This window comes from Drosophila willistoni (genome assembly GCF_018902025.1).
Source record: "Drosophila willistoni isolate 14030-0811.24 chromosome XL unlocalized genomic scaffold, UCI_dwil_1.1 Seg141, whole genome shotgun sequence".
Classification (NCBI taxonomy): Eukaryota; Metazoa; Arthropoda; class Insecta; order Diptera; family Drosophilidae; genus Drosophila; species Drosophila willistoni.
This window is the reverse complement of record NW_025814052.1, coordinates 12192358-12218090: the sequence shown is the minus strand read 5'-3', so window position 1 is coordinate 12218090 and position 25733 is coordinate 12192358. Positions and strand designations below refer to the sequence as shown.

The 25733-nt window shown below is 36.6% G+C and overlaps 1 protein-coding gene across 2 annotated transcripts in view; it reads left to right on the top strand.

Moving 5' to 3' along the window:
• LOC6641290 overlaps positions 1–25733 on the top strand; it is a 53127-nt gene that overhangs the window by 25522 nt on the left and 1872 nt on the right. Inside the window, exons 3-6 of one of the 2 annotated variants that reach the window (XM_023175241.2) lie at positions 5995–7222; positions 19182–19329; positions 19470–19595; positions 25170–25429. In XM_023175241.2, coding sequence (XP_023031009.1) covers positions 6197–7222; positions 19182–19329; positions 19470–19595; positions 25170–25429 — 1560 coding nt within the window. In that variant the 5' untranslated portion in view covers positions 5995–6196. Of the gene's footprint in view, positions 1–5994; positions 7223–19175; positions 19330–19469; positions 19596–25169; positions 25430–25733 lie in introns of both variants that reach the window. The other variant, XM_002064168.4, reaches the window with a different exon arrangement.

The following is a 25733-nucleotide window of genomic DNA, read 5'->3' as shown; positions in this document are numbered from 1 at the left end:
TTTTTGGAAAATAGCTATTCCAATTTATTAGACAATACTTTTTCGTAGGCGTTACGAATGCGATTTGTTGTACGTCCTGCCAGGATATGATGCCATAGAGTTTCACACGGTCTAATGACATGGCCATCTGTTTCATATCTCTCTCTATACATGCATACATATAATGCCCATCTATTGTTTTCTCACTTCTCTCTCTATCTATCTTACTTTTGTTTCGTTTCAACAATTAAGAACTGAGAAACTGAACCAAAAACAACAAAAAAGAAAACTAACAACAAAAAGAAAATACTTTTTTTTTGTGTTTTTGATTTTTGTATCTGTTTTGTTCTACTGCAGCAGCAGCCGCTGCTGGTACTTTGATTTGTTTTTGGGTTTTCTTCGTTCTTACCTGCTGCTGCTGCAAAACTGGTTCCAGAACGTCATAATCATTTCCAACAGCTACAAAAGGCTTCCCCTCCGCCACTCTCTTTCCCACTCTTTCCCTTTTCTACATATTTTGTAGTTGTTTTTGCCTGTGATTTTGAGTGACTTTGTTCAATTGTTGTACACCTGCTGGAACCAACAGAGACTTCCACATAATTGCTTTGCCTTCATGTGTGGGAGTGTGTGTGTGTGTGTGTGTGTGTGTGTGTGTGTGAAAAGGCATTGTGCCTATATTGAAATGTTAATTTCATTTTTCAAATTTCAGTTTTAAATCTGAACAAGTCACTCTTTAACATCCAAAGGTTGTTATAATTGCTCTTCAATTCTAACAAATTTTTGTTTAAAAATAATTGATAATTTAATGTATTTATTTGCAGTAACTTATTTTAAAACATTTCATACAAAATTCGTTTGGGATTCAAATTTTTCAACAACTTATTTCGATGTTGTTACTGATGTTGATTATTTCTTTCCCAATCGGAGGATGATCTACTTGATGAATAACTGGGCCATGGGCTTATTAGATTCTATAGGCCAAAAGTTTATAAAATGAACAGATGAAAAACTTCCTTTTCATTTTGTTGTTTGTAAGACCAATTTGGCTTAGTTGTTGTTGTTGTTGTTGTTGCTTTTTGCCTTGCACTTGAGCCCTGAAATGGCAAAACGTGTCTTTTGTTAAAGTTGATGTAGTTGGTAGCCACTTCCTGTCACGTTTCGACAGTGGACAACAACAACAACAACAAAAACTGATGACATTGATGACGACAACCGGACAATAAAAGCAAAGAGAATACTTTTTCAAGCATTTTGGAGAATCAACAGGAATCAGTATAACTACATATATGTACATATATATGTAGATATGTTTAAGCAAATGACAATTTTTGCAAAATTATTGTCAGTTTGCCTAATTGACAATTGGTTAAACTGGGAAATGTGGCAAAGCTGCTGTCGGTTAAAAATTCAACTGACAGAAAGAATTCTTGTTACTATTTTTCTCCTCCACCACTGCCACGCCCACAGAATGACCGACCGACCGACCGCCCCAGTACCCACCCGCCTGTAATTTTTTTTTTATCTTTGACATCTTTTGTCTCATTAACATTTACGCCACACAATCAACAGCAGAAGAAAGGAAGAAAGAGACAGAGTCAATTCGAGTGAGAGAGGGGGGGCAAGGGAGAGGTTCAGGGATGTGAAGAGGAGCAACATTTTGTGACTCCATCATGACGCATACCCAGTCAGCCAGCCAGTCAGCCAGCCAGTCAGCCAGTGGACAGAAGGGAATGGAACTTAGTTGGTGCCTTTTAATGGACAGTGGGACAAAAGTGAGTTTTAATTGGCGAAACCCCGAGAATTATTTCCTGGTGTTTAATATCTGAGATACTAATGCTTTCATCGGCAAGGAATCATTTCTGTAGAAAATTATTATTTTTTTTTCTGGGCTTGTCTCTCTTACTCTTCTCTCTCTTGGCATCTACTGTTCTTTTATTTTTTTGGTTTTTTAGCCATTGTCAGAGCCAATAGCTGTTTTGTTTTTGTTGCCTTGTTTTCAGCTTAATTTTTTCCGCTGCTGCTGTCGACGTTGCGGCGATTCTTGAGCGCAAATTACAAACTGTTGCATTTTCATCATTTCCTTTTTTTTTCACTGTCCCTGTACCCTTCTGGCCACAGCATAGACTATTCATTTCATTTGCATACACTGCCCGAGAAAAAGTGCCAAAAGAGAGTACATTGAAATTGGTCCAAAGTTGATTTAAGTTCAAGTCAAAACGAAGCAGTAGGAGGAGATGACAAGCAGCTCAAAATCAACCAAAAACAAAGTTATCCATTCAATAAAGTATTAGCCATAATCCAAAAAAGGGTATTACAAATGCGTTATAAAAGAAAGTTAAGCCTCGTTCTTTATTCTCTCTGCTTTTTTTTTTTGTTTTGTTGCCTTTTTGCTGTTTGTAATGGGTTGGTTGCATTTGTTTGACAAGAACCCCACGTACAACATGACTGACGATGACAAGGGGAACGTGGCGGGGGAAGATAGAGGGACTTTGGACAGGGTGACCATCACTGGTTGCAAAACTCAAAATGATATGAACAACGAGAGCAAAAAAAAAAGAAGAGACAGAGCAAAAGATTCACTCGACCATGGATTTACATCCAGAGGGTAAACACAACAACAACAAAAAAAGAAGAGAGTACATTTCGGTTTACACACTTCATATATGCATATATGCAAATATACAGATATATACAGATCTTATTCAACCGAAAAATAAATAAAAATCGAAAATGTAACCTGTTCAATTGGCCACTTTAATATGAAATTTAATTATTATTAATTGGAAACATTCTTTTTAGTTATGAGTTGTAATTAAAAAGAACAATTAAACAAAATAATGTCGATCAAAATTTGAAAAATTACAAAAGGTGTATGGCAACTCTAGAAAAAAGTGTTGTCAGCTTTAATCTGGAAAATGTATCGTTTCGTTTCGTTAGCTTGGCTATATCCTAGGCAACTTTTACAGCGAAATTTCACATTATTTCTATTCCTATTTTAGGAAAAAACTAAAATACCTAGTTTATAGTCTTCTAGTTCCTTCGAAAACAGGTCTCATGAGTGATAGATTTACCAACTTTGACTGTGATATACTCTTTTTTTCCACTCTTTAGTAAGCGAATTGAAAGCTCAAATGCCAAATTCATATATATTTTATTTAAAACTTTTATTTTTATTAAATTTTTGCATTTTTATTGTGGTTTGGCAAATGGAAAATTTGCATTCGTGCATATTCAATTGAGACAGACACACACACACACAAATGAAAATGTCCTACTGATTGCTTGTCAATTGACGATGGCCAAATAAAAAAATGTGTGTGTTCCAAAAAAAAAAAAAAAGTGAATCCAACTCCATTTGCATGGATCAGAGTGTGTGTGTGGGGGGATGGGGGGCGGAGCATATGATGTTCAGCTACACCGTGTATCTACTCTTTCGTTTTGTGCTTTTGTCACCCCAATCTACATGCCACAGTGCCTGTCGCCTGTCGCCTGTAGGCACCATTTGGCATGAAATTTTGTTTGTGTGGCTTTTGTTCGCCACCTCTCCTGACCATCTCCCTGCGCTCCTCTCTACTTTGTGAGACGTTGTCTCCTCTGATAAACCTCAATAAAGTTAGTTGTCGACTTTGGTGTCACACTCTCGCGGTAAGTGCAACACGAAACAAAACAAAAAACGAGCATACCAAACATTGGCTGCAAACTGAAAAAAAAACACAAACCTTTGACGACGATCTAATACACTTTCTCTATGATCAAAAGTTCTTGAGATCAAATTAACTCTTAGGCCAATGAAAGTTACGAACCATAGAACACATTAGGAAAAGATTTCTAAGTCGTTTAAGACTAACAATTAGGCAGTGCCGATTCTAGAGTGGGACAGGAGAGAGCACAGGCGGGAAAAAACGGGATGCAGAGTTTATTTTACAGTTTTAGTAATAGATGAAACTATGAAAAGGTATTGCCAACTTTTTAGGTCTCCGTGAATATGGTCCTGGAATTAGACCACGATTTGTTATAATACTTAACCCAAAAAATGATCAAACAATAGTGACAACTTACTTGGTGGAATGATGAACTATTTTCTTAGTAGTTCGTGGATGATTAAATATTTTGCTTTAGAAAACTAAAATAGAACTGAAATTTCGTTAATTTGTAATCAAAACTTATAGCTTAAATGACAGACTAATCTAGTCGTCTTTAGTTTGGTTTGTAAGTTAGTTTGTAAGTTTTGTTAGACAGTCGAGTGACTGTTAATTAACATTTTACAAAGCTAACTAATAAGGTAAAGGAAAATGAACTAAACTAAACAATCTTCTTGCTTAAAGATCGTTTGGTCTCCAAGAAGATTGTAAGATCAAAATTGATCAATTTCATAGTTTTTGAGCAATGTTCTGAGCAAATGCATTATATGAGAACAAATTTCATCGATTCTTAAGACAAGTCTAGATTTAATTCAAAGGCTAAGCCATACGTGTCCACATAAGATATATATCCATCATTATCTTCTTGGCTTAGTGTAAGAGAAAATGTTGCTTTTAACTTTTTTTTCTTGTTGTGCGTCAGAGGCACAACAAACCGATGCCATAGTGAGTTTGACAGTCATTTCCCGTGCCCCTTTTATTTTTGGATCCTATCTCTGGTATTGTCAAAGTGTTGTGAAAATTCCATCTACCTTTTTTGTTACATTTTTATGATCGACTTTTTTTTTGTATATGACGTCAATGCAACAAACTGGCTGCTGCTGTTTTCTGTTTGCTCTCTGGACTAACTTTACGCACAGCAGCAAAAACAAACAATGACAAAAAGTAGCTTTAATTAAAATGACAGCAAAAACAAAAACAAAAAAAAAAAGGAAAAAAAGTTGCAAAAAGAAAAACTATAAACTATCGTCCAGCCAATTGTTGTTGTTGGTTTTGTGTGGAGTTGTTCGATGTGTGGTGCAAAAATGTTTCCGCTCGTTATTGTTGCAAGTTGTTGCGAGTTTGTTGTTATTTTTGTTTCGGTTTTGCTGTTGCCATTTCTTTTGTTTTTTTTTTCTATTTTGTTTTGCATTTATCTGGCATATCCCATTACAGTTTCCGTTTCTAGTGTTGTACTGCGGTTCCAAACACACACACATACAACTCTTTCTCTCCTCTTCATCTCTAGGTAAAACTCTACTACTACCTAGCATAGCAAACGCTTTGTGTGTGTGTGTGTGGCAGGGGGCAAGGGTATGAGAGAAAAAGGAGAACAAGTCAGCAAAATCAGCCAGTTGCCAGCTGTTGCAACATACAATTGCACTTGTTTTGGTTTTGGATTACAAAACAGCCTTTAGAATGTTTACCCTACACTGAAAGAAACACCCAAGACTTTAAATTGATGGAGCAAATGTAAATTGGATGAAACATAAGAAGAGTTTCATTTCTATATACATACATAGATTAGATTGTGTTATTCAGTTGAAGCAAGGGAGGGAGAAAGAAATAGAGAGCACAGATAGAGAGGGATAGACAGAGAAAGGGGTAGAGAGAGATATTGACTATTTATGGAAACCTTTATGATTTCTATGAAAATCTTTTTGACCCCCTTTATCTAGTTGGGATCTTTCAGGAAAAATTTATGTTTTGTCTGAACTTCTCTTTAGTGGAAAAGTTGACATTTGATCCTTAGATTCAAATATGTGCAAATATTGGCAATACGCAATGAGAAATTCTTGCCTTTTCTTAATTTTTCATGATTTAAAAGTCTTTATTATGAAAAGTCAAATACTTTTTGAGAGTTTATCAAAAAACTAGTCACACTATTAGAAAAACTGTCCAATATACTTGTATTTTGTATGTTTGTGATGCATTCCGAATTAATATTAGTATTTAAATTGCTTTGGCTTACTTAAACCAGATTAAATAGTTATGCACCAAAGATACTACGATTATTTTAAAGATTTAAATCTAATTAATGTACATAATTTTCTGATCCATATTATCTTAAATTATTTTTTACTGATTGCTGATTTTATGCTTTTTCTTTTTATAGATATACACAAAGAACTCGTTGCCCCTCAGGCCGCAAAAACGGAAGGAAGCAAGGAAGGAAAGAAAAAGGGGGACTTGATAGAATCGACTGCTGCCAACTGCAATTGCCAGGCGCAACGGAAAGCTGTCTTATTGTCTCTTTTTGCCATTTTTCGGGGGCAACATTTTAATTGAAAAAGTTTTGTGGCAAACGCAGGGCAAATATGACTGTCAAATTGGCCAAACTATTTGGTAGTGGCAACAACGGAGCAGTTGTTGGCGGATCAACTGGCATGGGCACAGCTGGTGGTGTCGGTGGTGGAGGCGGTGGTGTTGGTACGGGCGGAAAATCTGTCAGTAATCAAATGGAAAACCATGCGGGCGCCATGGATAACAATAAGAATCAAGAGGGAATGCCACCACCTTTGCCGCCCCCAAATGAGAACATGCAAAAATTTCATTATAAATATTACGATCATGGTATCTATGGGCATGCGTATATGTGCCAAGATCAGGATATGGACCATGATCAGGATGAGGATGACTACGACACGGCCTTGCAACGTAATCATCCGTATAATAACTCCCAGCGTCCATTGCTGGGCGACAGACGTCCCACTATCCATCACAATCTCACGCTAATTAAAATGCAAAAACCCCTGCCACCCGTGACACCACCCCGCCCAAGTCACAGTGCCGCCTATATATCACCATATGTGCAGCAACAGAAGCGCGACAGTGCCAAAGGTCTGCACGGATTCAATGACTTTGATGCCCTGTCCCAGGAATACAATCGGCATTTGCAAAGTCCACACATTGGCTATCCATATGGTAGTCCACCATCTCCAACAAACACCAACTCGCACCACCACCAACAACATCAACAACAACAACAGCAGCAATCATCGGACTTTTGTTTCGATCATCGCCAGCTACCACCGCCGCCACCATCTTCATCATCGACATCATCCAATTGTAGTTATGGCCATGCCGCCATGGTGGCCGCCTCCAGCTCTTCAAGCTCGTCGTTTCCCTCACGTTTCGAAGATGATTTCTGCAAGAGGAACAATTCAGAGACATCAGGCTGCAATTTGATTGGAACAACTGGTGGCGGGGGCGGCACTGGCGCCAATGGGCCCTTTATCTTTGGCGTCTCGCATGTGGTGGAACCATCTAGAGATTATGGCTGCACTGTGATAGATTCTTCGGCAGCATCTCCAGCACGTCAAGTGCTTCATCACAATGATACGGTAAGTAGTGTCCATATGAAACTCCTGGAGTCCTGAAACCGACTTTTCCAGATTAGCCCCCTTCTCTCATTTTGAAAATCTCCTTTTTTCACAAGTTAATACTTTGAAATGTAACCATTAGGGAAAGGTCATTGCTGCAGAACAACGCAGATAGCCTTGGCTAAATATACGGTTTTTTTTTTATTATCATCTTTTGTGTTGTTAAATCCTCTTCTGAAATCATGAGAATTTCACAGCATGCAAACCACTTGACCAGCAACTTTAACAATCGATTCGTGTTCCTTCATGAGCGGAATGGCATAGAATGGAATGGAATGAAATGCGGTAGGATGGTTGGATGAGGATAAGTTCGGGTCTGGGCTGAAATGGAATGGTATGATATTTAGAGAATGGTGAGAAAGAAGAATTTACCGTTGGCTGTGCTACTGCTTTCAACATTTCCATTGCACTGAGTCCATTCCGTCCATTCGTCCCTCTCGCTCTCTCTTTTTTTCTCGCCCTCCGTCTGCCTATTTTAGATAATGGTCATGCCGAGGTAAGGCAAGGAGGAGTAAGAGGAAATGAAGGCGAGGTAAGTAGAAGCGTCTTCTTTTCTCCTTTTCCTGCTCCAATACGACCTAATGCCACCTCATGGTGCCGGCTCCCTCAGGTCGTAGTCGAAGGCAAAGGCAAACAAACAACTGCTGATGGACACGAGACAGCAGAAGCAGCAGCAGCATAGGGATGAATGAAGCAGGAGTCAAAGTAGAAGGGGGGTCAAAGAAAAAAAAGAAGAAAAGGCATATCCCTCCCTACCTCCCATCCTTCCCTCGTTCTATCCTCTTGCAACAAAAGGCTGTCAGGGCCTGGCCAGAAGTTGGTTGAAGCTTTTCATTTCAACCGGAGATGGTAAAGGCGACGACGGCGACTTGACTGCAATAATAACAACAGCAACACCACGACAGAGACAAGACAGAGAAAGAGAGAGAGAGACACACACATACACAGGGTGCTTCAGTTTTATTTCTCTCAATACGAAAGCAAATTAAAATGTTGCAGCAAATTGAAATGCGCCCCATACAAAATGCCAAATGAGATTAACCAAAAAGAAAAAGAAAACAAAAAAAAAAAACAAAATTCGTAAATTAATAATAAACTTTCAGCCAAAGACGATTTTATAACAACCTTCTACCATCTTGAGCTAGGTAGGAATTCGGTCTCAAAAATTATCAGACATTCTAGTCGATAATGTCAATTCGTTTCTAGATTCTCAGTTATTATCAGGCGAAAAGTATATGAGTTAGAGACATAACTTTCAGTTCAAAGTGGTTTGATTAACAAATCGTTTGGATATTCATTTAAGCTCTGTCCATTTTCGGATCTTTTTAAAGTACTTTTTAAACTTTTAAGTGTATTTAGAAATGCTTTGCGTTTAGCTGAATATCAATTTTTATTAAATGTTATATATGTTTCATGTTTCTTTTTTTTTTCTTCATTACGGCTGTAATGACACTTTTCTTTTTCGTTTTGCTTTGTTGCCTTTGCTATCTTGCAAGCAAGCCAACCAATTCATTTGTTAATCCTTCCACTTTTGGCCTTGTGCCCATGTAATTATCCAAGAGATTGCAGCCAAGACCCACCACCCACAATATCTTGACTACCTGGTTGCAGAGAAAATTCCATTTGCCAGAGAAAATTTAAGCCAAACTGTCTACGACGTCGCGTCGTCGCTCGAACACAAAAAGTTGCGCCCGGCAATTAACCAACTTAAGTATAATTAAGAAATTCTTTTTTTAACTGTTCGTTTTGGTTTTTCTCTTTCTTTTGTGTTCTGTTCTGTTCTGTTGTGGCTTTTTCTTTATCTTTTTTTTACTAATTTTATTTTGGTTATGTTCTGTTTCTTCTTCTTTCTTTTGCGGCTTTCTGTTGCACATTTTGTGCAATTGCGGTTTCCTGTCTGTGTGTGTGTGTGTGTGAGGCGTTAAAACACTTCATTAGCGTAATTTGCATTTTTAAGTTTCTCCTCTTACCATCAATTGGCTAATTACTTTCAAGGCTAAAGCTGCCAGTTACCAGAGACACTGTGACTAAGACTGAAAAACTGCGTGTGTGTGTGTGTGTGTGTGTGTGGGAGAGAGACAAATACAGGAAATGTTTAATAAGCGAGGAAAAAATACTTTAATAGCTTCTTTAAATATTACACAAATGCTCATTGAGTTTGCAAAAACAAAACAAAAGCAAAAACTAAATAATAAAAATAGAATTGTAATTGAAGACGTTTACAATTGATTTGGTTTTCATGGATTTTGGTTTATTTCCAACTCAAGTTTCAGTTGCTCCCATTGTTGTATGGATTGGCTTGCCGCAACCTTGTAAAGAACCGCATTTAGACATAGAGACAGGCGGCCAATCAGACAGCCAGACAGACAGGGGAAGAGAGACAGATCAACAGGCAGTTAGAGAGAAAGACCTCACTCTCGCAGTCAGTCAGGCCATCTATGGACATTACTCTACATATTACATTTCCAACACTGTGCTTCAAAACTCGAGAGAATATTAACTTTTTGCATCATGATTGACTTGATAGGTTCTGTATCTTTTATATCATCTACTTTTAGGTTCTATATGAATTCAGTTTGAGAGTTATGATTAAGATTTCTAAAAAATTTCGATATATTTGGCTTATCTGAATTGATAAAGCAATAAGCAAGTTGAACCTTATTTTTAGATGAAAATGAATGACAAATGGTATTCATATTAACATGAATTTAATATATTTGTGAATTTTAAAGTCTATATACTTAAAAAAATAAATCATTTAATTACCTTTAGTCAATTTGGATTAACTAGTTACTTAATTTCATGTATTTTCCTTGCTTATTATATTTAGCTTACATTTCTAAGGTCTGATTGTCTTTTCAGCTAAGATATTAGATAAAATTTAAAATTGTTTTGTGCTTTTGTCACACTGTAAAAGTTTCTAAGATACATATATGTGTGTGTGTGTGTGTGTGTGTGTGTGTGTTTGTTTATAGACAACAAATCAAATGGCATTAAATGATTATGACCTAAATTGGCAACAACAACCTCTGCGAATTCGCTATGAAATCGAGTATCAAGTGCAGCTCAAAATGCAAATGTCTGAGCGAAAAGGTTATTAAATTAGTTTTACCCCACTAACCGAGGTCAAATGTTGAACTGTCTTGTGTGTATCAGTGTGTGTGTGTCTGTGTTTGTCTAAGATATATTACTTAAAAATATTGAACACTTTTTTTTTTTGTTGCAGCTGCATTTGCAGTTGTTGGGTAATTGAAATGTATTTCAGGCTTGTTTTTGTTGCCGTTGCCGTGGGTCCGCGTCAAAGTGTCTGTGACCGCGAGAGCTTACAAAAAGAAAAAAAAAAAAACCAAAACAATAACAAAAACAACAAGGAAGAAAAACCAGACAAACCAAGCTGACGGTCTGGCAAACTGAATTGGCGGCGGCGGCGTCCATTTGGCTGACCAAACCTAACCTAACCTAACCGAAACCGAAGCCAAAGCCAAAGCCAAAACCCACCAAGCTGGTTTTTCCTTTGGTGTTACTCCACTTAATGCTTCTTGCAGTTGTTGTTTTTGTTGCTTTGCTAATAAAATTTACACCAAGTGAATGTCGTCCATCACCTCCCGCGCTGGCCCCCGCTGGCAATGATGTTGTCGCCGCCTCTGCCTCCTTCAACATAATTTGATTAAAAAGTTTTTATTTCCAAAACTGACTTTAGTTTTTTTTTTTTTTCTTTTTCCGGTTTTTCTCCTTTTTTTTTTAGTTTCCTTCCACTTTTTTTCTATTTTCTTTCTATGATTATTTTATATACTCGAAGTTGACGTCTTGGATAAGTAGCTACACAGAGAGTAAAGAAAGTTGCTGTCATCAGTTGCTGTTGTTGTTGTTGTTGTTGTTGTTCTTGCTGCTGCTGTTGTCAGTTATTGGTACTCAGATCAACTTGAAGTTGATTAACTGGCAATAAGACGGCTATAGATACCAAGAGACACAAAGAGACAGCGAGAATGAAGGCAGGCAAAAGAAAAAGTTGAGTAGAAATTACACTTGATTCTCGTTAATATCAATCATAATTTTCTTTCTGTAAACTTGAGTGGAAATTGTATTTGATTTTAAAATTGAATTTCTTAAGTATTTCTTGCTCACGATTAGAAGAAGGAATTTTATCAAAAGAGTTTTCAAATGATTTTAAATGCATATTTTGATTTAACTTAATAGATTTTTAGCCATAATATATTATATTTTATGAATACATATTCATAGTTTTGTAATTAAAGTGTTGACTATAAAAAACTTATAGGGAATAGTTACTTAGAAGAAGTTAATTTAGTTAAAATCTAAGCTTAGAACACTTTTAACTTAAATTTTACTATTTTCAAAACAAAGAATCCATGAAGGAAAAATATTTAAAGACAGGCGAAAGTAAATGTAGCAAATAGATTCTTCCCAGGCCAATTAATGCATTTGCGTCCCCTTAAAATATGCAATAGCCTGGAAAAAAATTCATTGTTTTTAAGAAATTTATAACCTTTTGTAGGCCTTGCACCTGCACCTTTGCAAAGGCAAATTTCTTTCTTAATCCGTCATTGAAATAATTTACTTTCTATTAGAAGATAATTAGAAGGGTTTTCGATCATTCACATGAATATTATGACCCCTTAAAAGCTACGTATTTCAATTTAGTATCTAAGTAAGCTTTCTCTATCTTGCACTTGTCACTTGAACATGCAAAAGGATTACAGGGGGAAACTGCATCTGCCTCTAACAGACACACACACACACACACAGATACACACCCAGTATATGCAAATTCCAATGATTCCAGCCAGTTGCAAGTTGTTGCCTGTGTGTGTGTGTGAGTGTATCATAATTAAAAATTCAGTAAACTTACCGTATATCAGAAGGGACTAAAATGATGATGACAGGGACACCCATGTGTATATGTTTGTTTGTAGAAGACACCATGATCCCCCTCCCCGCCGCATACCCACCCATGACATTTGCTATCTTTAGTCACCTCGTTAGACTATTCTATGTGTGCATATGTATAACATAAGCTTGCCTAGTGCCGCTTAGTGATTTCGTCTGACGATGACGACCCCAATTTGGCACTTAATGGCACACAGTAAGAGCCGTTGCCGTAGCAGCATGAGTATGAGCCACTTGCGGCGACAGGAGACAGCTGCAGACAGAAGGCAGAAGGCAACAGAAATGACAGAGCTGAAATGACACTTGCAACAAAACAAGCTGAAATTAAAGTATGTTGCACGAAAACGTAACGATTGATTGAAAGAAAAACAACCTGTTTAACAGACGGAATACAATTAAATGAATAATTATCACAAGTAATGATACCCTGTGCCACCTTAATACAGACTAATACAGGGTATTGAATTGGGTTCTTCTTTGATGTTCCAAAATGTTTTCCAACCGTTTCAAACGAAACGAAAGGAAAAAATATAATTCAAGCAATTATTGTTTTATGTAGATCATATCTTTGTAGTTATGTGGTTGTTTGTGTTGCAATCAAAGGAATCAAATTGGTTATGTGTATATTATTTTAGGTTCGGCCAAATCTTTTGACAATGACATTTTCGATGCGACTTCAATTAAAATGCCGCAATAAACAAATCAGTATTTCTCATTATAATCTTTTATTGTTATTGCTGTTGTTGTTGCTGCTATCCCTCATTGTCTGCCATTTGGTTGATTGGGCGGTGCCTGTGTGTGTGTGTGTGTGTGTGTGTGTATATTCGAGGGGGTGCGGCATGTGGTGTAGAGGGTTGGGTTGCACATTCAATGGATTTTGTGGCTATTGATTGAAATTGACCAATTCACTGTGGTGGCCCCTAATGCAGAAGCAACAACAAAAACAATAGCCACAAAAATTTAACAATTGCATTTTGTTGGCCGACGCGATGCGTGGGAGGAGAGAAAACAGAAGCAATGAAATTTCAAGGCCTACTTTTAGGCTGACCCACAATACAAAATAAATCAATTTGGTTTAATTGTAGCGCATTCTCTTGCAAATTTCTAGCGATTTTTAGTTAAACAAACTGTAGAGATGTTCCATGACAATTCCTAAAACTGTCCTGACATTTCATCTCATATTTGATTTTCACACAATCGCCTTAAATTAGGCAATTAAATTTCTATTTTGATTCTGTTTTTGTTTCTGCTCCGTTTAAAGCGACAAGAGAATAGTTCATCAAATGAGTAAAGTTAATGTTTAACTATTTTACCACAAAACTGAAACATTCTTATCATGATAATTATTATTATTATTTTGCTGGCCAATCATTCATATTCTCTCTCTCTCTCTCTCTCTCTCTCTCTATGTGTGTGTGTGTGTGTATGTTTTGGGTATGTCAATATGAATTACAAGCATAATTAGTTATTTTCCATTTGACTGTGCACATGAGTGTGTGTATCTCTCTTGTGGATGTTTATGGTGTGTGTGTGTGTGTGTGTCAGAAATTTGGATGAATTCTCATAACCACAAAATGCCGTTGTGCAAATTGTAAATTGCTGTGGTGAGCAAGCTTCAATTGAAATATATCTAATAACGAAAAAAATGACAGAACTTTGATTGAAACGCATTATTACTATTTTTTTATTCAAAGCTTAAATCAAAACAAAAAAACAGAAATATGCAAATCCATTGATTCAAATGCAATCTACCCTGAATTAACGTCAATTTCAAGAATTTTCTTTTCTTTCAAATGCGTAAAGAACTATTTCAATTACAAATAGTTGCACACAGATTAATTTCTGCATTTTAAAGTTAATTTGTATAATTTGAAACATTTGCATGTTTTAGCAAATAAATCCAAATTGTTTTCTGTGTTTAAAACTCAATTAAGTGTCGCCATAATTTTGCAAGGCTTTTAAATTCCTCACACACTCGCACAATAAGAAGAAATGAAATATTCAAACTGTTTAACGTGGCGTATACGCAACATATATTCTGTTGTGGGAGAAAGAGACTGAATATGGGGGAGAGAGGGCCACGACCCAAAAACTCGAATTTATGGCCAGCCCTGCCAACAACATGACAAGACGAAAAAATAAAAAAATAAAAATCCATAAATGATAATTTCATCAATTTCAATTTCATTTGACAGGCAGAAGGCAGCAAAAGCATCAGCAGCTGTTGGTGGCGGCGGCGGTAACAAATATTCATATACCTTTATATATATATTCATATATGTATGTATATTTAACAAAATTATTGGCACGCCTACAACTCCCATGCCCCATGCCTTTCTGTTGTCTAAAACCAAGTCACATGTGTGTCAAAAAAAAAAAGAAACAGGCAACAACCAAACAGGGGCAAAACTTTGGGGGTGGTGGCATTTTTTTGCGGTCCACCTCCCTGGCGATTTATTCAATTGCCTTAAAGTAAAAAAAGATACATCTAGGGGTTGAGGGGTTGGCTTGATTTTCTTTGGTCATGACGAATTTTCTGTACCCTACCTAAACTGCAGAGAAGTCACAACAGACTCATATTTTGTTTTCTTTGAAAGTATGGAGAATGGTTTCTTGAATAAAATTGTCTCTAAAAGTCTAATAGATTGGAAAACTGTTTGCAGTTTGTAAAAACACACAATTTATTGAATGAAAAACCATGTATATAGGAAAAGGTTTTCAAAAATTCAAATTAAAATGGCAGCTGGTGCTTCAATAAAGTATCTTCTTATTTAAAAGATGAACAATGTTGCATAAGATGTTTTAAAACTTCAACTTGGAAAATTTTTCACCCTTCGTCAATAGATCTTAGATGAAATATGTTTTCCAAGATCCCAAAAATAATTCCTTATCATGCAAGAAAATATCCTTCTCAATAAAATGTATGTCCCCATTTTTCTTGCCTTAATAGAACAAAACTTTACGATTGCACAATGTATATACATATATGTATGTACATACATATGTGTGTATGTTTGTGTGTGTAGATTAAACTTACAATTCATGCGTCTGTCAACATGTTGCACAGCGAAAATGTTGCCAGGTTTACGGCTGCCTCTCAATTTCTTCATTTTTGATTCCTTGTCGATTTATATTTCCTTTATAACAAAGTTTGGTACCATTTTTTTTTTTTTTGTTATTTTCTTTTGATTTACATATATGGCAAACTTTTAATGGCATACAGTAACAATAAAAAAAAAGGAACCACAAAATGTTGAAATAAGCAAAAGATGAATAAGGACGAGGGGATTGGCTTTTTGGGAATGGAGAATGAGAAGATGAGGTGAATGTCAAAGTTTAAATATATGAAAGTTTCAATGGGTGGAGAAATTCGGCACTTGGAACTTCTTACAATGCCCACCAACAACATACATACATATGTATAAGTGAAATTTTGAAAAAGAAATTAATATAAATTTAAAAAAAAAATAAAAGAAAGTTTGAATCAATTTGGTTGGTTGTACATGAATGAAATAAATCAAAAACTATATTAAAGCTTTAAAATGGTTTCATTTTCCAGCTCTTACCTAGCAGTCCAACTGCAAGTTGTTCTATGTGAAAACTAAAAAAATATTTCAGAGCGGATTACATTGAAATTTTTGTATTATGAAAATTAGATAAGAATAATTTGGTGTGGATTATTTTTGATTTCATTTTTGCTTTCAAAAGCGCATAAATGTATGCTATGGTTTTTACGTCTTTATCTTAGCTTTCCCTGTTTTGACATTAATTTTTAAATATTTAATTTGAATTTTTGTCATTATTTTTGGGTTTCTTTTGCTTTAAGGCCAGCTTTCTTTGGTTTTGCCTGCATGACAACAAGCGAGAATGAGATATAAGAAGCAATGAAAAAGACAGATGCTAAAATCCATATGGTTCAACTTTAATACCAAAGACTAACAAGCACTTACCTTTTCCCCTCATCACCCTCCTTTTTGCAGGTTAAGCCTTAAAAAAAGCTTTGATTTATATTGGTTTCTGAGCGAAATTGAAGAGCATTTCTCTGAATGCATCTCGAAAAGAATGTCTTTCTCTCTCTCTCTCGCTCTTTTTCTCTGCACTCTTTACCTATGTTTTATAAGCCTTCTTTATGTAAGAAATGAAGTTTTATTTTAAGGGGAAACTTGCAATATTTTTTGTACAATTATTTGAAAAAACTTTTATTTCGTTTCGTTGGCGTTTTCTTTTACTTTTCCTCTTATTTTCTCATGAGCATTGCAAGCAAGGCAGTCAAGGGTTAAGGGTTTTCATCTTTCCAAAAATTTTATAAGTACCATAAGTCGAATTTTTTTATGGCCCAAAGCGAATGAAATTATTAAAAAGTTGCATATTTACGATGTTGACCAGAAGCCGACAGTTAGAGCAAAAGAGAGAGAGAGAGAACGAAGTAGGAGAAAGAGAGCCAAAAAGTTTCTCTGGCTACGTTTGACATCGACTTTTTGGGATCTTTCATCGTCCAAGGGCTTATTTAGTTTAAGACTACTCCCTTTCTCACTCTCGTTCTCTCTCTCTTTTTCTTTTTTTTTTTACTACTTCACTCAGTCTCTTGCACACTCACACACACACGATGCGGAAAGAAAGTTTCCCTTTTGGCCAAACAAAGTTTGGGGGACAAGCAACGAGATGTGATGCCAACAAAAACTTGACTTTGACTTTCGTTTTATGCGCGGCAAAATATATATCCCATAGCCAGTTAGAAGAAAAGGCGGCGACGTTTTAATTTAATTTGTGATAAGGCTCCAGGAGATGAGGCACAGCAGAAGCAGCAGCAGGAAGACGAGCAAGTTTCCACACTCTCATACTCTTTCTCTCTCTCTCTTACTCTTCCTCACTTTAACGGAATGTTATGTTTAAGTAATATATATATATTTTTTCCTCATTCTTTTTCATAACTTTTTTAGTTCATAAAGAAAAGAAAGAGAGAGAGCGGTAGAAAGTGTGCGATAGAGAGTGCAAAACGATGAAAATTAAATTATTTTTAGACCAATAAAGTTGATTATATAAACTTGATGCCATAAAGTTAACTAATATTAATAGTTATATGTCGCAAGCTGAACATCAAAAGCAAAATTTCAAGGGAAAACTTGCACTTGTCCATTTTGAAAATACACTGTAAACAATAATCATTTACTTGAAATGTACTTTGGCAAAAGAATTCACAAGTTTCCCACCATTGGTAGAAATGTTTGCATAACTTTAAATCGCTTGCTAAAGCTTTAAATGAATCTTCCATCCCATCTTCCCCCCCAAAAATAGGCAATACAATATTTAAAATAGCATTTCTCAACATCAAGATTAAATACAAGCAATTAAACTTCTGTCTTGTTTATCTCTATTACTCATTCCCTTTCTATTAAAGTCAATTATGCAATTGATTTAGCAAAAGAAGCAACTTCAATATTTTTGGCAAATCGAGGTGTGTATGTGTGTGTGTCTGTGTCTGCGTGTCTGTGTGTGTGTGTGTGTGTTTGCCTAATGCATTTGCTCTGCACCACTGGCAAAATGATTTATGTATCGAAATCGAATCAATCCTTTGTACAATTGCCAATTACATTGAGTGTGGGACAGACCCAGGGAAAAAGAGATAGAAAGGAGGGAAGGTAAGAAGAGCCATGAAGAATGAGAGGGTATACAGGTTTTGAATGGATGGGTGGTAGAGTGTGGTTGGGGGTGGTAAAACAACTAGTGGTGCGGAAACATATTTGCTGCTGCTGCTGCTGCTGCTGGTTCATGCTATCTAAATCAATATCTAAATTGCCAAGCATTTTGTCGTTGCTGTTTGCTACTTGAAAGGTTCCTCGTCGATTCATCGATAAAGTCGCTTTGCCTTCTCTCTTGCCCTCTCGCCCCACTTGTTTTTCTCATTGCGATAAAAATCACTAACAGAGGCGTGGCCTCTATGAGAAAAGGAAAGCGAAAAATAAGAATTAACAAACAAAAAAGAAAAAGGGATCGGGAAAAACTCAACAACAATAAAGAAAGTCTTTAAGTTTGTTTATTTCTTTTAATTTTATTTTTTTTTTTTTGTTTACAAAAAGAAAGGTGAAAAATGAGTTAAGGTAAGACAATTAGCCTTAGTTAGTTACAGAAATCTTTGATATTAAATGAGTTTGATGCCCGTATGGAAATTGCATAATTAATTAATCCAAAAAGGCAAGAGCTAAAATGAAGTTTGACTTTGGGCAACAAATGTATTGTAATTCTTCTCCTTTTTGTTGTCTTTCACCATCTTCAATTTATCTGTCTGTCTCTCTGTTTTGCTCTGTGCGTGTCGTTTTGCTACCATTTTGTGGTTTTTGTGAAATTGCAGCTGTCGCTTGGATTTTTCTTTTTTTCATAGCCAATTGCTGCTTGTCTGCGTTTCCTCTTGCTATCACTCTCTCTCTCTCTCTCTCTCCCCCTCGTTTTGCAGCCTTGACTAATTTATATGTGCATATTAAATTAGTCGTGGCTATGGAACAACAGGCAAAAGTGTCGCGCACTTGGCATTAGTTCACACTTTCTGTTTTCATCCCCGAAACATTCTTTGGTGTTTGCTGTTACTTTTGCAATCTGTTGGCTTTCATTATTTAATTGACACCCTACATGGCGTATACGCAATAAGTGTATACATATACATACATACATATGTGCCATCAAAAAGTACATCCACTATGATACATTCTGAATATATCTTAAAGCTTAAGAACGCATACAGCATTTCGGAGTAAGTGACTGCCCCACGTTGGGCGCCAATCAATGGTAGATAGCATGCTGATTGAAGAGCTTTTCACATCGTTCGCTTTTTGCAATTTGCAATTTGTCATTCACATTCATTAATAGATCACTCGGTTTTTTTTTTTCTCTTTATTTTGCAGTATCCTCTCTCAGAGGATTTGGATGAGTGAATACGAATTAGCCAACTTTTATTTATATATTTTTCTTTTCTCTCTCTCCCTATCTTCTTTTTCTTCTTTATTTGCAACAGCAACAGTCGCTGAGCGATACAAGTGCGGACAGTAGCAGTGGCAAAGGTGCAAAGTTTTTATTGCGAAAACGTAAATCGAAGAAGACACAAGCAGCAACAGCAGCAGCAGCAGCTACAGGACCTGCAACAGCATCAACCAAGGAAGGACACAAAGGTGCGATAAAACGAAAGAGAGTGAGAGAGAGAGAGAGAGAAAACAAAGCTTGGCAAATTGCCTGCATTTGTTGTTTTAATTAATTGTAATTGCCTCGCCAACTGATTTAACTTGCTATTTTCCCGTCTCTCACTTTGCAGGTCCTCCCTCTATCAAATGTGTCCTAGTTGGCGATGGGGCTGTGGGTAAAACAAATTTGATCTTGTCCTATCTGGAGAATCGTTTTCAAGTCGAGCATGTGCCTACAGCTTCAGATATTTATAATGGTAAGTGTGAGTTAAATTCTCAACAGGTTTTCCGTTTTCCCCCCCGGTTTTTTTCTTTCTTTTACGTAACGAAACGGAATGAACCGAAGGATGTAGGATATGAATTTTTCATTTTGTTGAAAACCAATTTGTGGAAATCTTTGCTGAGCAGCGTAACAGCAAGTGAAGCAAGTGGCAAGCGGCAAGTGGCTGTTGGTGTGGGAAAATAGGGTACATACACATACATATAAAGCCCGGAAGTAGGCGAAAATGATGTTCAACTGGCAGTTGCCTGCCAGGCAATCAGCCTTGGGTTGCAACACAGAGACAGAGTGAGAGACATAGAGAGCGTGAGAGAGATGTGAGAGGATGATGAAGAACTCATTTGACTTTTTAGTTGCTTCTGCTTCCTCTTATCCATATATATGTGAATGTGTGTTTGTGTCTGCGTGTGTGTTTGTGCTATTCACAAATTTTAATCAACGGAAAATTGAAATTCGCGGTTATTCAGTGAGGTTTGTAAAATGTTCCAAATATTTGCGTTTCGGTTGTTCTCTTATCGTTATCGTTAAGCCTCTCTCTCTCTCTCCATATGCGATAGTGAGTGAGGAATTGTATCTATGTGTGAGTGCGTTGATTGAATTATGTTAGCCACTTGATGTCCTTACGGCCTGCCTTCCACTAGCCTCTCTAATTTAATGGATTTAACATGAATCTACAATTAAATTGTCATTGAATATTCCTCTCCACTCTTTCTTTTTCATTCTCTTGTCGTGAATGACTGACAGAAAGTATAAAAGTTAATTGGTCAAGTTTTACACCACGAAATTGCAAAAGGAATTTTCTTTTATTTGTAAAAACCAAAATTTAATTAGTACAATTGAGTTTAAATGTTAATTAATAGTCTATTAGCTGGAGGTTATATCGAACAAATAGTTTGATGAGACGCAGAGTAACTGTTATTGTCAGACAAAAGCATGATTGACATTCTATTGTCATCGTTGGCATATGTTTGATTTGCTGCTCGTCGAATTATTAACTAACCCTTCTATCCCAGGCATTGTAAGGCTTCGTCGAAGCTGGCTTATAAGTCGTAATAACAATCGTATTCAAAAGACAACGCTCGAAACAGATTCCTAGTTAATGAGGCCCTCAGGACACATGCTTAGAAATTTGTTGAATAACTATTTGAGGTCATAACTTCAAGCAGATGAATTTATGAAAACAATAAGCAAGTTAATCCTTTTCTCTCAACAAGATAAATAGACAATGACTGGTTAAGGAGCTTTATAATTGAACTTTTGAATCAACGTACGGAATTAATATATTTTAAATCAGAAATAAAACACATGCTTTTGTTTTTTAAGAAAATTTCCGAGCCACCAATATAGCAACAAGCGGCTAGAACAAGAACGATTCTAATTAAAAGATGAGGCTGAATTTTAATGGGTATCTAAATAACCACTATACTTTTTTCAACGTTAAGCAATGAAACGTAAGCTTTTCTTGTGTTATCTCTATTCCTGTCTCTTTTTGTCTAACGTTCTTTGGGAAATTTGCAGAATTTGCTTCTTATTTTCTTTTGGCTTAAACATTTCATTGGCCTAAAATGCGTTAGATGTGTGCAGCCGAAGGTCCCAAGACTTTCTATAGCCCATTATCCCTTTGGCTGTTGCCTCAAACCCTCTGAATATATTTCCTATTCGACATGTGATTCTTCTTCTTGTTCTTCTTCTTGCCCTTTGCTTTCCACCTCCTTCGGCTGGAGCTCGACTTTGCTGCATTCCAAGCATAACAAGCCAAAGCTTTAGCTCTTTCCCCCGTTCGGCTTCACTGACTCTGCAGTAAAAGGCATAATTTTGCGTATCTCGACGCAGCAGCCAACCACTTTGCTACCCCGTAACCTGGAAACCTTTTCCACGTTCCGTTCAAACCCCCGATCCCGACAATCCGGACAACTGAAGCTCCTTCCGTTCCGTGACCTCTTCAATGTGCATTTGTGTGCACGCGTTTCAGCGTCGGTATGTTTTGCATATTTCTGGAGAGGCTTTGCATAGTTTTCATCAGACATAACTTTTGTGCATAGTTCAACTAATTATCAAGTGGGACCAAGGGAGCGAAACGGGAGACTGGATACCATGGATGACTTAAGGGCGGGAAGGGGTCGGGCAAAGGAGAAGCGCCAACAATGCATACAAAGAGGCAAAAAGAGAGCAAAGGCATTCTAAGTGCAGTTATTAATTGACTACTACTAGGTAAATGTTGATCTTAATAAAGAAGAACGCGAACTATTCGAAAGGGAAAAATTGACAGTCACAAGATAAGAGACTGAAAGATAATTAATTGAAAGTAAAATTTGTATGCTAAGCCATGTTGAAACAAAATGTTGAGTAAGTACTTCAACAAAGATGTTGAAAACGTTTAAAACTAATTAAGGAGTACCTCAAAGTATCACAGTAAACGCAAGAGAAGAAAACGAGAAGAGAAGTAGTAAAATAATTTTAAGGCACATCTCATGAATGAAAATTAAATGAAATTTTGATTGAAATTGAAATACTACTAAAGAAATACTATAATAAAATACTCCTTAAAGTCATTTGAAATCTCCAACTTTTCATAACTTTACTGACTTTAAATCCTATATAGACAAAGGACATAAAGTCCAGGCAAACGAAAATTGAGAAGAAGAACTTGAAAAGTAAGTGAACTTAGATTTTGTGAAATTGAAAGCCGCAAAGTTGACAAGTCACATTTTGGACAATAAATTAAAGTCATTCACACAAACACAAACAATGCACACACACACACACACAGACACAGACACACCACACAATTGTTAATTGCCATCTTTTGCTTATTTATCTACTCAATCAAGTTAGTGGGTCGTTGGGAGGGCATGACTCAATTAGGTTTCAATAAGATGGCATCAGCAGCTTTTCTTTTTCTTTTTTGTGTGTGCTGTTTTGTTGGTTGACTTTTCACACAATCACAATTACACAATTGCTCACTTGGCACACACACACACACATACACACACACAAAAGGGACACAAAGACATTAACAGAGCTTAGCAACCAAAACGCCAACGCTTTTGTCCCCTTTGTTCACTTTTCCGGCTACGACTTTCGGCTTTGTCTCGCGAATTTCAGCGATTTTCCGTTGAGCTGGCAAATCATTTTCATTTTTTTCTCTCTCTCTCTCTCTTAGTCTCCCACCACCCACTTTCCTTTCTTTTCATTTCCTTTTTGTTTTCTTTATTGATACACTTGTTCCACTTTTGATTGAATGATGAAAAAAAAAAAAAACGAACAAAATTAAGGGAAATTCTGTGCAGATATATTTTCCATATGAATTTTCTTGAAATTTTTCCCCTGGACCTTGGCTTTTGTTGCGCTCCATTTAGCATTTTTATTATTTTACTTTAGTTTTTTTCCCCATTTTTTTGGCTTGGCCCTCAACCCAACAACCAACAAACACACATCAACTTGGTCAAAAAAAAAAAAATCAAGTAAAAGGGATATAATAAGGAAGAGAGCTGGAGTAAGAGAGAGAGAGAGAGAGAGAGGGAGAAAGTGCAAGGGGGAGAGAAGGAAGTGTATTCATGAATTTTATGAGCTTGTGCCCTGTGCTCGGTGCTGGTTTGGCTCTCTGCACAAATTAAATTTATTTTACATGAGTGTAAGCGACCTTCGCTTGTCGCTCTTCGCGCTGATTAAAAACCCAGGGCAAGCAGCGAGTGCCAACTTTATTTACGCAGAGCAAACAGTTGGAACAGCGGCCGGAGGAGCACTTGCTGCATGCAGCAGTTGCATTGAAAAGAGCCCCAGTCATGATTAACTTTTTAGTGGCAAGGCGTGGCAAGGCAAGGCAATGCAATGCAATGCTAAAATGCAAGGCGAGGCAGGGCGAGGTCATCGAGCCATGAAAAACAAGCCGTGAACCAACCACCCAACCCACCCAAACCACCCACCAACCCACTCCAACTTACACTCTGCATAGAAAACAGCTTTGAGCGGTTGTAGCATGAGGCAGGCTCATCATTGTATTACCACACACACACACAAACACACACACATACACACTCTCGACAATATGTTTTATAATAAGCATAGGGAAATGCTGAGGAAGTGGAGAGTGCGAGAGAGAGAGTGAGAGATACACATATGTATCTCTAAGCTTGACTTACATTTTTTTTTTTTTTTTTTTTGTTTTTGCACACTTTTAATTACAAGCAAATGCGAATTTTCACAGTTGAAAAAATTCTAACTTATTCGCTGCAAAAACATTTCGCATGCTTCCATGAATTCCATTTCCTTTTGGAGTTGGAGTAGAAAATTTCATCACTCAATTTCAATTATAACAGATTTCCGGTGTACAAAACTAGAAAATTGTCATAAGGCACACAAAAAAAGATAAACCAGAGAAAGCTAAACGATAATTTGAGAACGAAAGAAACTGAGATTAAGGCTCTGAGACCTTAAGTTTAAGTTGATCATGACACTAACGACTTGTAGAAAAAGATATATATTTTAATTCTTACTTAACCAAGGTGAAGTAAGTCGTAATCTGTCTAAAATACTCTTAAAAAGGCTTTGTCTGATGAAAATGTTATCCTAGCCAGAACTTTTCTTAATAAGTTGATTATGGTCAGATCTTTTGATCAGTTTTAACTCTGAACTTTTTGTTAAATCATAAAAGTCAAGTGTTATCGATAAATTATAGGTGACTCATTTTAGAACCCCATTTGTATTCATGTTAATTTCTTTTTTAACTCGTTAAGACTCAAAAAAAAAACTCATCAAGGTGGTTTCCAAATGCTTGGTGAGAAATTTCTATATAGAAATGAGATTAAAAACTTTTGCATTTACAGAGAAAAACGCAGATAAGCACAGCGCGTAAGTGAATTGGCGAATTGCTCGCATAGCTTGAAAACTACTTTAATATGTATGTGTGTGTGGGTTTGGGTGTGCGTGTGTATCAAAGGGAACCTACCTATTTAGTGGGCGATGTGTTTGTAGGAGCAGTAAATCGCTTTGGCTACGCTAAAAATGTGCATGGTAAAGAGGCGAAGGAAGGGGGAAAAAAGTATTTTAAATTAAATTCCAACGGCAATTCAATCAAAAAAAAAAACAACCTGCCTGCAGCATTTGTGGAAGGAAGAGTGTGTATGGGCTTGTATGTGGTGTGTGTGTGTGTTTTGCAAATATTTTACAATCAAGGATTTTAAGTTCATAATTAAATTTGTTGTCCAGTTCGGGGATAACAATAATCAAGCAGAAGGCAAGCAGTGATTAACTAATTGATACCCTTTACACAAATCCCTTCACCATCCAGCTTACGTTTATTAATTAATTGCATTTGCTTACGTTATATGCTAACGTTCAGTTACGTTACGTGATTGTTCTTATCTAAACGTTGGAAATGTCATTAATCAGCAATAAACTTGAACTTAAAGGCCTATAACTTCTTTGTTAATAACTTTGTTGTTGTTTAATACTCATCGTTACTATTGTTGGTGAGATTGTGGAAATTAAAAAATTGATTTGTCTAGTTAACTTACCTTGACTTCCATTCTTACCTCTCGCTCTCTTTCAGCCGATGTTAATGTGAATGACAGTCCCGTACATTTGACACTCTGTGATACTGCCGGCCAGGATACGCTTGATCCTTTGCGTGAATTATGCTACCCAGATAGCGATGTCTTTCTGCTCTGCTTCTCGGTGGTAAAGCCCGAAACGTTTCGTGCCATCAAATCAAAATGGGCGCCGAAATTTGCAAAATCCACAGCGGCTTTGATACTCGTTGGCACCCAGGCCGATTTGAGGGCGAATCCCAATGTCCTTAACAAGTTGCAGGTGAGTGTGTCTCCACAGACAACAACAACAACAACAACAACGAAAAAAACCCAAAGAGAGAAAAAAGTAACCAGAGAGGCAAACATGATGGATTATTTATTTATTTATGCAATTTTTTCTGTTCGAGAGAGGGAGAGACAGAGAGAGAGATGCCTCTCTGACTTGGCCTTTTTTCTCCTTTTTTTTTTACCATATATTTACTTTATTTTTTTTTTTTTTTTTGCCTTTTGATTTTAAATATTTATGAAATTCTTATTTGATTTCATATGCCTTTGGGCTGCTGCTGCTGCTGCCGCTGACGCTT